The 14,138-nt window shown below is 45.8% G+C and overlaps 1 protein-coding gene across 1 annotated transcript in view; it reads right to left on the bottom strand.

The window, feature by feature from the left end:
* The window catches only part of LOC129701620 (catenin alpha-1), a 110,304-nt gene that overhangs the window by 67,771 nt on the left and 28,395 nt on the right, over nt 1-14,138 (bottom strand). The window contains exons 6-7 of the mRNA XM_055642932.1: nt 11,309-11,578; nt 7,712-7,915 (exon numbers count right to left, since the gene is read on the bottom strand). Coding sequence (XP_055498907.1) covers nt 7,712-7,915; nt 11,309-11,578 — 474 coding nt within the window. The remainder of the gene's footprint in view (nt 1-7,711; nt 7,916-11,308; nt 11,579-14,138) is intronic.

Below are 14,138 nucleotides of genomic sequence, written 5' to 3' on the forward strand. Positions count from 1 at the left end.
ATAAATGTCTCAAAGCAAGTTTAAATGAGTTATTTCTGATTCATTTGTAATCAATCAGCAAAATTTACTGAAGCGATATTAAGTGGCGCTGGATTTCTTTGTAATAACATGTTTTATAATCAATTGAATCTATACAATTCAGTAACGTGCGGTGAGGTCAATAGCTGGGGAGGCACTGGCTTCTACCCCATCCTAACTTAAGCCCGTCCCACTTACGTGTCCTTGGCATGCTAATTACGCGACCTCGTGGTCGCGTTGAGGCACGACAGTCCCGCATAGTCGTCTGGAGCGCGTGACGTCATTTGAAGATGGACACAAAATGCAGGAGTAACTCAGCGGGACCGGCAGCATCTCTGGAGAGAAGCAATGGGTGATGTTTCGGGTCGAGACCCTTCTTCAGTCTGGGAGTAGAAGTGGGGGCGGATCAGATCCTCAACGGCCGTGAGCCCCAGGCTGAGTCCGACGATCGTTTGCCTGCTTCTGCTACTGTTGGAGGTGAGACGTTGCATCGCGCCAGGGTCTTGGGCCTGTCCCACTTTGGCCGTCAGGCCGATGGCGCGCAAAGATTTTGTTCGGTACAATATTTCGTAGCGCCGTGCGATGCCGCGCACAACTCCATACCTCTCCGCGCTTCTCAGTGGGACCGGCCCCGCGTGGCCACACGATGCCCGTGCGCTTCAATGTGACGATGAGGTCACCTAATTTGCGTGACAAGGACAGATAAGTGGGACAGGACCCTAACGTAGGTGTGTGCGTGTGTGCGTGTGCGTGCGTGTGTGTGTGTGTGTGTGCGCGTGATGTGTGTGTCTGGGAAGAAAGGAGATAAGGGAGGAAGGGAGGGAAGTAGAGAAAGAAGGGAGGGAAGTAGAGAAAGAAGGGAGGGAAGTAGAGAAAGAAGGGAGGGAAGGAGAGAAGGGAAAAGAGAGACAGGAAGGAGGGAGGGAAGGAGAGAAGGGAAAAGAGAGACAGGAAGGAGGGAGGGAAGGAGAGAATGGAGGGAGGGAAGAAGGGAAGGGAGGGAGGGAAGGGAATGAGAGAAGAGAGGGAGAGGACCGGCAGCGGGAATGGATGCCGGGGTCCCGAGTCCAGAGTAGATTACTCCAGTGTGGGGCCCAATTGGGAGCCTCCGAATCGGTCGCTACAAATCAACAAATCAACCAAAGATACTAGAGGAGTATCTTTGGAATCAACTTACCAATCAGCGCCACCCACAGCTGGAAAGTCAGCGCCGTCGATGCTGAAGCTAGGTAACGTGGAGGGAGAGCAAGGCAGCGTCAATTACGTTATCCTACGTAATTGACGCTCACTCTTCCTACACTAGGCTCAAGACACGCCCCCTTGTTAGACAGATGTGATCGTTGCCTCCCCTGGAGCTTTTCCACGGCAGTTTTATGTGAGACCAGCGGGCACAAACTTAATATCTTTACATGTGAAATACGTTACCTGGACTATGGAAGGTAATGACATGTAACGAAGGGGCTTACACTCATTACTTTGGTGACATACATAGAGATAGTAACAGGCATACGCTTATTGCCCACACTCCTTGCAGTTTCTAAGGGGTTGCACAATCAGAGGGGAGGCTCAGCTCGTCGCTGCCTCACCTCTCATTTCTCCCTGTATTTGCAGCGGAGCTGCGAAAATTTTGTGATTTTGACTATAAAAAAATGATTAATTCATATAGAAATTACATTTATAGCACAGATCAGTGGAAAAATCTTTATATTTCTTTTATTTTATTATTATTTTTCTTTACTTTTCTTAACAGCTATTTTCATTGGGAGTATCACAGGTGAGGCTCTGCCTCCCCTGACCGCACGTCCCTGATACAATTAAATTTCAGCTCAACAATTTTAATGCATATTACAAGACTGTAAAGAAAAATAAGTTCTGGCATTGATCACACCAAGAAAAAAGACTGCAGGGATGCTGAGACTCCTTACTGCTGCATTGGTTCTCCATCCTACTCCCACATGGATGTCTGCAGACTCCAGTACTGTTCCATCATACCTCAAGGAATAGCATGTCACAATTTCCAGGATTTCATATCCAATTCGGTTTATGGCAGAATTGCTAACGCTATGTTATGCACTTGCAATATTAACATTTTTTTCTCTCTCTACATATATCGCATGATCTGCTGGGAATTTCCATTATTTTCCTTTAGGTTTCAGATCTGAAGAATGGTTTTAACCTACATTTTCATAGCTAATATTGTCATTTTGCTTTAGCCTCTAACTCCCTTTATTAATAAGATGGTGGAATCACCTCAGAGGTAGATATTCTCTTTATCTCAACCATCCTTTTCACACTTTTTTTTTGCAGTTTTATGAGTTACTTTTGACCTGCTGAATCCTTCATAGCATATTATGATTTAAAATTTTCATTCAATATTGTGTTCGAAACCAAGGGCCATCATTATTTTCTGCTTTTGGGAGAAAGAAATATGTAAGAGAGTGCAACCGAAGAATGCCTTAGAAGCGAGCCCTCTGTTTTTCAAACTTACTACTGCAATTTTTTAAGAACTTCATCAGACTAGGGAGGGTGACTGCAATAATATAATTGGAAACCTCAGTGTGCATATTCCACAACCACTTCAAACTGCCCCTTTTAGGTCTAGCTTATGCAAAACAGTCATCCATGTGCTGTATGTGTTCAACCTCATGTCTTTGCCAGGTAAATTGCTATAAATATTTGAAACCTGCAGGATTAGCCCAAATCTCAATAAACAGCTAAATCATACAAAACAACACCAATCTATTAGCATTATTAATATTGGTATAAATTTGCATGTGGAGATAAAGTAACATAACTATTATAACATTAGAATTGGGTTTTTTTTGAACTCGGCTGGTGTTTTACATCAGTTACCAAAAGGAAAATATATCAGATCTGCATGTCCGATAACGGCACAGATATTCCAGTCAATGGCCATGGGACTAAACATTCAGCTTTAAGACAGTTGGAGCACAAATTTCTTCTTTTCAGATGCAGGTTGCCATCCAAAAAGTTGGTGAATTAAATTACCGAAAGCTGTCTTTTTCCCAGGAAGGTTGTTCAGCAGGAAAATCACAGCACAAGCAATTAAAAATTCAGTTACACATTCAAAAATGTTAGAAGTTTCATAAGTTCAACGTGCAAAATTAGGCCATTCAGCACAACAAGGCCACTCCACCATTCAATTATGGCTGATCTATCTTTCCCTCTCAATCCCCATTCTCCTATCTTCTCCACACAGCCTCTCACACCCTTACACAACCTCTCATACCCTTACAAATCAAGAATCTGTCAATCTCTGCCTTAAAAATATCCATTGACTGCGCCTCCACAGCCTTCTGTGGCTCTGAATTCTAGATTCACTGATTAGAAATTCATCATCTCCTTTCAAAATTCTCACCTGCCCTTTTTTTCCTGAGTCCATGGTCCTCGAGGCCTTTCACAATACGATAAGTTTCAATGAGGTCCCTCCTCATGCTTCTAAACTCCAGTGAGTACAGGCCCAGTGCCGTCAAATGGCAAAAAGTTTACTAATTTTTAAACAGCGTAAAGGGCCTGCCCCACCAGCATGCGTTTGCATGCGTCTAGCGCGACCAAACGTGGTCGCCTGAGGCGTACGGCCGCGCGGGGCCAGTCCCAATTCGAACCGCGGAGGCGTATGGAGTTGTGCGGGGCTGGTCCCGGCATCATACGCACCAATCAGCTGGGCAGGAGGCAGGCAGGCTGAATTTGGACTTCTCACGGCGGCGGGCGGTGACGTCATCACGCAACGGCACGCCCGGCTATGACATAATCGCAGAACACCACGCACTAGGCGTACGCCATCAAGACGCTGCATACAACGTCAAGACGCTGCATACGTCCGCGAGACGCTGTGTACTCAATGCGCCTGCAGACCAACAGGTCGTTGGCGCGCAGGATTTTCAGACAGTGCAAGATTTATGGAGCCCCGCGCGATGTCGGGACCAGCCCCGCACAACTCCATAAGCCTCCGCCAATCGAAGTGGGACCTGCCCCGCGAGGCCGTACGCCTCAAGCGACCACGTTTGGCCGCGCTAGATGCATGCAATCGCATGCTGGTGGGACAGGCCCTTAATACTGTTGAACTTCACTAATTCTTTGTTGCCTGGCTCACAAAAGATCAACACCTCATCGTGTGGAGGAGCAGGAATTTACCAAGGACAATATGTACAAATTACACTTTCAACTGTGTACACACAATGTGCCCTCCAAAATGTTTGAGACAAAGCCACATAATTAATTATTTGCTTCTGTACTCCACAATTTGAGATTTGTAACAGAAAAAATTCACATATGGTTAAAGTGCACATTGCCAGATTTTATTTAATGGTATTTTTTATACATTTTGGTTTGACCATGTAGCAATTACAGCTGTGTTTATATATATTTCCCCCCATTTCAGGGCACCATAATGTTTGGGACACATGGCTTCACAGGTGTTTGTAATTGCTCAGTTGTGTTTAAATGCTTCCTTAATGCAGGTATAAGAGAGCTCTCAGCACCTAGTCTTTCCACCAGTCTTTTCATCACCATTGGAAACTTTTATTGCTGTTTATCAACACGAGGACCAATGTTGTGCCAATGAAAGTCAAATAAGCCATAATGAGACCGAGAAACAAGAATAAAACTGTTATAGAGACATCAGCCAAACCTTAGGCTTCCCAAATTCAACTGTTTGGAATATCATTAAGTAGAAAGAAAGCACTGGTGAGCTTACTAATCACAAAGGGACTGGCAGGCCAAGGAAGACCTCCACAGCTGATGACAGAAGAATTCTCTCGAAAATAAAGAAAAATCCCCAAATACCTGTCCGACAGATCAGAAACACTCTTCAGGAGTCAGGTGTGGATTTGTCAATGACCACTGTCCACAGAAGACTTCATGAACAGAAATACAGAGGCCACACTGCAAGATGCAAACTACCGATTAGCCGTAAAAATAGGATGGCCAGGTTACAGATTGCCAAGAAGTACTTCAAAGAGCAATCATAGTTCTGGAAAAAGGGCTTGTGGACAGATGAGACGAAGATTAACATATCAGCGTGATGGCTAGAGCAAACTATGGAGGAGAGAAGGAACTGCCCAAGAACCAAAGCATACGACCTCATGTGTGACACACGGTGGTGGGGGTGTTATGGCCTGGACATGTATGGCTGCTGAAGGTACTGGCTCACTTATCTTCATTGATGATACAACTGCTGATGGTAGTAGCATAATGAATTCTGAAGTGTATACACATCCTATCTGCTCAAGTTCAAACAAATGCCTGTTATTAAAGATGGGATAGCAGCACATTTGGAAAGTGGTGAAATCATTGGACAAAGTCAGCATGGATTTGCGAAAGGTACATCATGTCTGACGAATCTTATAGAATTTTTTGACGATGTAACTAGTAGCGTGGATAGGGGAGAACCAGTGGATGTGGTGTATATGGACTTCCAGAAGACTTTCAACAAGATCCCACATAAGAGATTAGTATACAAACTTAAAACACATGGCATTGGGGGTTCAGTATTGATGTGGATAAAGAACTGGCTGGCAAACAGGAAGCAAAGAGTAGGAGTAAACGGGTCCTTTTCACAATGGTGGGCAGTGACTAGTGGGGTACCGCAAGGCTCAGTGCTGGGACCCCAGCTATTTACAATATATATTAATGATCTGGATGAGGGAATTGAAGGCAATATCTCCAAGTTTGCAGATGACAGCTGAGGGGCAGTGTTAGCTGTGAGGAGGATGCTAGGAGACTGCAAGATGACTTGGATAGGCTGGGTGAGTGGGCAAATGTTTGGCAGATGCAGTATAATGTGGATAAATGTGAGGTTATCCATTTTGGTGGCAAAAACAGGAAAGCAGGCTATTATCTAAATGGTGGCCGATTAGGAAAAGGAGAGATGCAGCGAGACCTGGGTGTCATGGTACACCAGTCATTGAAAGTAGGCATGCAGGTGCAGGAGGCAGTGAAGAAAGTGAATGGTATGTTAGCTTTCATAGCAAAAGGATTTGAGTATAGGAGCAGGGAGGTTCTACTGCAGTTGTACAGGGTCTTGGTGAGACCACACCTAGAGTATTGCGTACAGTTTTGGTCTCCAAATCTGAGGAAGGACATTATTGCCATAGAGGGAGTGCAGAGAAGGTTCGCCAGACTGATTCCTGGGATGTCAGGACTGTCTTATGAAGAAAAACTGGATAGACTTGGTTTATACTCTCTAGAATTTAGGAGATTGAGAGGGGATCTTATAGAAACTTACAAAATTTTTAAGGGGTTGGACAGGCTAGATGCAGGAAGGTTGTTCCCGATGTTGGGAAAGTCCAGGACAAGGGGTCACAGCTTAAGGGTAAGGAGGAAATCCTTTAAAACCGAGATGAGAAAAACTTTTTTCACACAGAGAGTGGTGAATCTCTGGAACTCTCTGCTACTGAGGGTAGTTAAGGCCAGTTCATTGGCTATATTTAAGAGGGAGTTAGATGTGGCCCTTGTGGCTAAGGGGTTCAGAGGGTATGGAGAGAAGGCAGGTACGGGATACTGAGTTGGATGATCAGCCGTGATCATATTGAATGGCGGTGCAGGCTCGAAGGGCCGAATGGCCTACTCCTGCACCTAATTTCTATGTTTCTAAAACTCATTGGTCGGCAGTTCATTCTACAGCAAGACAATGATCCCATATTGCTTAAGCAACAAAGGATTTTTTCAAAGCTAAAAAAATGTCAATTCTTGAGTAGCCAAGTTAATCACCCAATCTGAATCTAATTGAGCATGCCTTTTTTATGCTGAAGAGAAAATTGAAGGGGACATGCTCCCAAAATAAGCACAAGCTAGAGGTGTCTGCAATACAGGCCTGGCAGAGCATCATCCAAGAAGACACCCAGCAACTGGTGAAGTCCATGAATCGCAGACTTCAAGCAGGCATTTCATGCAAAGGAAATGCAACAAAATACTAAACATAACTACTTTCATTTACAGTTTTAGAAAGAACTGCAGATGCTGGTAAAATTGAAGGTAGACATAAACGCAGTAGAAACTCAGCGGGTGAGGTAGCATCTATGGAGCTAAGGGATAGGTGACGTTTCGGGTCGAGACCCTTCTTCAGACTTTGCTCCATAGATGCTGCCTCACCCGCTGAGTTTCTCCAGCATATTCGTCTACCTTATTCTTTCATTTATATGACATTGCCGTGTCCCAAACATTATGGTGCCCTGAAATTGGGGGGGAGGGGGGGCTATGTATAAACACTGCTGTAATTTCTACATGGTGAAACCAAAATGTGTAAAAAAGGCATTTATTAAAATCTGACAATGTGCACTTTAACCACATGTGATTTTTTCTATTCCAAATATCAAATTGTGGAGTATAGAGGAAAATAAATCAATGATGGGACTTTGTCCCAAACATTATGGAGGGCACTAGTTTTGTTGGAACTTGCTGTAAGCTTCAATATCATTAAATTATGCTACACTTGTATTATCTAAATGACTCAATTGATATTGGTCCAGCCGCTGCTGTTAGTTTTAACAATGTTGACAATTTTACCCTCATTACCACCCCAAATTCAAACCAATAATTTCTAAATTGGACTCTGCACTGTGAAATGATTTGATTACTGGCCTCATATAGTTATATGTTTTTGAAAAAAATACTGGTATAAACCCTCAATGTCAAAACAGGGAAGTCTTGAAATGAACCTTCTTTGACTTACATTGCCCATATATTCAGAAAGTAGATCCTGCAGAGCCTGTCGTACTGCGTTGCACTCAGCCACAATGCGTTCACGTCGATCATCACGAGTACAAGAAGAATCTGCCATTAGTGCAGCTCCACTAATGATGCTCTCGAGTCGTTCTTCCAGAGATGGTCTAAAACGCTCCTCACTGAAGTTCAATGGGTCTACAATTATTTGCTTCTATATGGGCAAAGAAACAAAATATAATTTACAAAAGATTAATCTTTATTAAAAATACCAGAAAATGCAACAGTTACAATGCACCGTTTCATTAAAAAGCTCTTCATATTAGCAATACACACATATGCAGTGTGAGCAATTATACTGAAGAAATAAATGACTCAACTCTGCATCCACTAAAGTTTAGACTTCGTGTTTATTTGAAGAGCACAAGCATGTTTCTGCGGAACATTTCACATAAGTATCTCAGTAGCAATAAAATGTTATACCATCACCTGCAAACTTTAATTTGTCTGAAATTATGCTCATGGCTGATATAAATCAAGGAACACACACATAATTTAGGTTCATTGATTTATATGTTCAAGATTACTAATATAAATGTTATTCACTGCAGTTCTACAGGACCATGTATGTAAAAAGGAATGTAAAAAACTGAGGTTATCCGTTGCCGGTCCGATTAATTCTGGCCTTCTCACCTCCAGTTTATTTAATCACCTACTCCTTTTCTTCAGATATGCTGACTGACCCGCCGAGTTATTCCAGCGTTTTGTGTTTATCTACCAGCTACAACAGTTTTAGAACAAACCTTCTGTTAAAATCCCCCCCCCCCCCCCACTCCGCCCCTTGCCATTCTCCCCCCATCCATTCTTAGCAGCTCTTTGACGGCGTAGCCATTCCCGGCCATTGGGTTCCCATTGTGACGTAGAACACGCAGGTATTACTGCGCAGGTGCAGCTGACGGGCAGGCCAAGTGGAAAAGGGATTTATTAAAGCTTAAAATGTGAATAACTCTTAAAATAAAACAACAATTTAAATGTTAAAGATGAGATTAATTCAGTCCAGCCTTTCTTGTTGTGGAGCGTCCTGCAGCCGGGGGAGGGGAGCGGCTTCAGGCGGGGCCTGTTGGGGGCTGTGGGGAGAGGGGGCAGCGCAGTCGTGACCAACCGCTGCCGTGGCCTACCACTGCTGTAGCTTACCGTTGCCTACCCTTGCCGTTGCCTATCGCTGTCGTGGTCGGTCTCGTGGCTTCAGGTGATGGCTGTCGGGGGCCGGTGGGGAAGAGCGTACTGCAGACGGGGGAGTACTGCAGTCGGGGGGCCGGCCAGGAGAGGGGGAAGCGCTGCCATGGCCTACCACTGCCATGGTCTACATTTGCCTCCACCTGCCCCAGCTTACCCGTGCCGCTGCCAAGGCCAGTGGGGGGGGGGGGGGGGGGGAGACATCCTGCAGCCAGGGGAGGGGGATGGCTTCAGGCGGGGGCTGGTTGGGGGGGGGGGGGGGGGGGGGGGGGGGGAGGGGGGGCATCCTGCAGCCGAGGGAGGGGGACAGCTTCAGTGGGGGCTGTCGAGGGCTGGTGGGGGGAGCGTCCTGCAGCCAGCGGAGGGGGGGGGCAACTTCAGGCAGGGCTGGACTGGTAAGGGTGTTTCCAGAGGGTTAGTAGGGCATTGTGGACCAAAGGATGTTTTCTTGGGATAGTACAGGTGTTGTGGGTCTGATTCCCTGTTTATGATTTTCCAGGTATTCAGACTGTGAGCAACACTTGTTTCTCATCTGATCTGTCGGATTATTAGTTTGAGTCGGAATGCAAACCTCTGACAGGGCGGAGATTTCCCCGGACATTTCCCCGGTGTTAAGCAGAATAAACTCATCTATCAGCCCATTGGCCCAACTCCCTGGTCAACGACTCGTCCTTTCCCACCCAAACCAACCCGTCCCCGGGTACCTTCCCCTACAACAGCGAGAGATGCAACACCTGACCCTATACCTCCCCTCTATACTCTATCCAAAGACCCCAACTGACATTTCGGGCGAGGCAGAGGTTCACTTGCATCTCCTCCCACCTCATCTACAATATCCACTGATCCAGGTGTGAACTCCTATATATCGGTGAAACCAAGCGCAGACTCGGCGATCGTCTCGATGAACAACAGACTCAGTCTGCCTCAGCCTACGCTACCTCCCGATTGCTAAACACTTTAAATATCCCCTCACATTCCCAAACAGACCTTTCTGTCCTGGACCTCCTCCACTGTCAGATTGAGGCCAAACGCAAATTGGAGGAACAGCACCGGGGGGGGGGGGGGGGGGGGGGGGGGGGGGGGGGGGCGTTCTGCAGCTCGGAACGGGATGGTATCAGGTGGGGTCCAGTGGGGGGGGGGGGGGGGGGGGGGGGGGGAGCATCATGCAGCTGTGGACAGGGACGGCTTTAGGCAGGGACCAACGAGAGCGTCCTGGAGCTGGTAACGGGACGGCTTCAGGTGGGGGCCAGTGGGGAGGGGGGGGGGGGGGGGGGGGGGGGGGGGAAGGAAGGAAACATCCTGCAGCTTTGGAAGGGGACGGCTTTAAGCGGGGGACGGCGAGAGCGTCCTGTAGCCAGGGGACGGCTTCAGGCAGGGGCTGGTGGGGGGAGTCCTGCAGCCAGGGACAGAAGTGTGGAAAATAGAACAGATACAGTTGGGAGCCTTGTCAGCTATGGAAGGGAAAATTAAAATTAGTTTTTCAGAGTAGGAAGTAACATCAATACAGACATCAATCTGATTAATAGAGGTAAGGGAAGTAACTTGAGTAGGACTTAAAGCATTGATGGCAATGCCAAGAATGGCCAATAGTGAGTAGTATGACGTTTGGAGTGGAGCCATTCAGAAGGAAAGCTTTATTTTTAATAGAAAATGGTTACTTTAAGCATCATCTCAACATGTTCCTCTGAATAATTGAATTTTCGTCAGAATGAACAGTGGTTTCAATTTAATCTATGTTACAAATAATAAAAGTATTTTTCAAAGATGCATGCTATTGCTGGATTAGACCTAAGGAACTTCAGATACTGAAATCTTCCGTAGAGCATAGTGTTGGAGCAACTCAGCCAGTTTGACAACTGTGGAGCACATGGGTAATCAATGTTTCGAGTCAGACCCTTCCTCAGACTGGTCCCGACCAGAAACATCGTCTATCAATGTCCTCCAAAGATGTTGCTTGATCCGCTGAGTTACTCCAGCGCATGGTGTTCAATGTCATTGCACTGAAACGGATCTAAGTTGATGAAAAAAAAAAATCAGTCTTGCATAAAGTAACCAGTATCAGTTTACATGCCAAATTAGAGAAGTGTCATGCATATTATGAACTGGACAACCCAATTAAAATATATCACTAATATTTAGGAATCTCCACTTGCACTCCTCCTCATCTTCCCCCACCCCCCTCTTCTCCCCTTCCTCACACTATTTTCATTGCAGTTACAATTTGTTTATTGACAAGCAACAAGCATAAACTGCAATCAAGTTCGTATAATCATAGATAAGCAACAAAAATCTGTAAATGAGCTGTGTTATCTAAATGGAATTTCTTAACTTTCATGACCATGTTTATTTGAAAATAGTTATATGTGCTTACATCAAATCGATTCAGGGCATCCTCCAGTTCTCCAGCACTACTTTGCTGCCCTAGGTTGGCATCCTCTGATGTGGTTGCTTGGGCTGCATTTGATATCCCAGTAACAGCCTGTGTTAACTGTTTATAGATCAGATCCCTGTTGGCTTTGTAAGCAGCTACATCTGGGTGCAGGAGACAAGCATGTGAAGCAGTATACAGCAGAGGGACATTCCTCTGCAAAACTCCTCGTGCAGCGGCCATTTGATCTCTGTGATGAATATCCTTCAATTCCTTTAAAAAAATACAAACATTTATTTAAATTTGCATCAAGACTCCAAAGTTTATTAATAGATGGTTGTGATGTTTTACTTCTATACTTTTCACAGACAGTCAACTTTTTTTGATTTTATTTTGATCAAAATGTGTGTGTACTGGCATCAATATTGCTTTTATTGATTTATAACCATCTCCCACCCTGTACACAATATGCTTCAGCTGACTAGATTTTGCCATCTTTCTCTCAACTTCTCTACGAACAAAACATTTTAAAAGTATTTTACAAGAGACGAGGGCCATTTCAGAATACAGTAAACCATCGTTATAACGGACTTTGGGGAGTAGATGGTGTCAGTTATTGCCGATTGTCCACACTAACTGAGTAAGGTATTATCATTGTATGCAGTTGTTTCAACTGCAGATGATGGTTAATACACAAAATGAACAAAGTGCTAGAGAAACCTAGCTGGTCAGGCAGCATCGCTGGTGACACTCTATACCTCCATCCTCCACCAGGAGAGTCTTAATGCCCTCCGTTTCTTCCTCGACTGGAGAACCAACCAATCCCTGTCTACTGATACTCTCCTCCGCAGAGCTGCTCCTTACCGTAACAACTTTTCATTTGACTCCTCTGAATTCTTCCAAATACAAGGCGTAGCTATTGGTACGCGCATGGGCCCAAGCTATGCCTACCTCTTTGTAGGGTACGTTGAACAATCTTTGTTTGAGGCGTACCATGGCCCTATCCCCGAACTCTACCACCTCCTGCACCCATACACAACTCACTGACTTCATCCATTTCACCACTAACTTTCATCCGGCACTCAAATACACCTGGACCATTTCTGACATTTCCTTGCCATTTCTAGACCTCACTATCTCCATCGCAGGTGATAAGACTACTGACTGACATCTACTATGAACCCACTGACTCCCATGGCTATCTGAACTACACTTCTTCGCACCCTGCTTCCTGCAAGGACTCCATACCCTAGTCCCAATTCCTCCGTCTACACCGCACCTGCACCCAGGATGAGGTGTTCCAAACCAGGTCATCTGAGATGTTCTCATTCTTCAGGGAACAGAGGTTCCCCTCTTCTACTATAGATGAGGCTCTCACCAGGGTCTCTTCAATACTCCATAACTCTGCTCTCACTCCCCATCCCCCCACTCCTAACAAGAGCAGAGTCCCCCTTATCCTCACCTTCCACCCTACCAGCCATCACATTCAACTAATCCTCCGATATTTTCGCCACCTCCAACCACTGGCCACATCTTCCCATCTCCTCCCGTCTGCTTTCCGCAGAGACCGCTCCCTCCGTAACTCCCTAGTCAATTTTCCCCTTCCCACCCAAACCACCCTCTCTCCTGGCACTTGATTTGATTTGATTCAACTTTATTGTCATTGCACAAATACGAGTACAGGTACAACAAAATGCAGTTTAGCATCTGGTCAGAGTGCAAGATAGTAGAAATAAAAATACTGGTTAGACAATATGTGCAATGTGGATGAATTAAACTGGTACATAGGCAAATAAATATATACAGATGGGAGAGTATAAAAGATAGCTAGCGTCGGGACTGTGAGTTCAGCAGTGTAATGGTGTTATTGAAAAAGCTGTTCCTCAGCCTACTTGTGCGAGACCGGAGGCTCCTGTACCGCCTCCCTGATGGGAGGAGGGCAAATAGTCCACGGTTAGGGTGAGATTTGATGATTTTCCCGGCCCGTCTCAGACACCGTTTGTGGTGTAGGGCATCCATGTCAGGGAGCGGGGCACCGATGATGTGCTGAGCGGTTTTCACCACACCCTTGCAACCGCAGGAAATGCTACACTTGTCGTTTTACCTCCCCCCTTGACTACATTCAAGGACCCAAGCAGTCTTTCCAGGTGTGGCAGAGTTTCACCTGCACCTCCTCCAACCTCATCTATTGCATCTGCCACTCTAGGTGTCAGCTGCTCTACATCGGTTAGACCAAGCAAAGGCATGGCGATCGCTTCGCCCAACACCTCCGCTCAGTTCGCAATAACCAACCTAATCTCCCGGTGGCTCAGCACTTCAACTACCCCTCCCATTCCAAATCAGACCTTTCTGTCCTGGGCCTCCTCCATGGCCAGAGTGAGGCCCACCGTAAATTGGAGAAGCAGCATCTCATATTTCACTTGTGCTGTTTACACCCCAGCGGTATGAACATTGACTTCTACAAATTCAGGTAGTCCCTGCTTTCTCTTCCCCTTCCCAGCTCTCCCTCAGTCCACTGTCTCCGCCTCTTCCTTTCTTCTTCCCGTCCCCCCACCCTCACATCAGTCTGAAGAAGGGTCTCGACCCGAAACGCCGCCCATTTCCTTCGCTCCATAGATGCTGCCTCACCTGCTGAGTTTCTCCAGTATTTTTCTCTACCATGGATATTGGATAGGTGACTTAGACTATTCTTCAGACAGATTATTTTGCTGAATTACTTTGCGTTGTTTCACCTTAAAATTAGGCGCTCCGATGCCACTAGTCTGCATCAGTAAGCCCTTCTTCATTAGATACCGCACGTTCCCCTCAAACCAGCTGCTGCTTCATGCTGTTG

This window comes from Leucoraja erinacea, chromosome 11 (assembly GCF_028641065.1).
Source record: "Leucoraja erinacea ecotype New England chromosome 11, Leri_hhj_1, whole genome shotgun sequence".
Taxonomy (NCBI): domain Eukaryota; kingdom Metazoa; phylum Chordata; class Chondrichthyes; order Rajiformes; family Rajidae; genus Leucoraja; species Leucoraja erinaceus.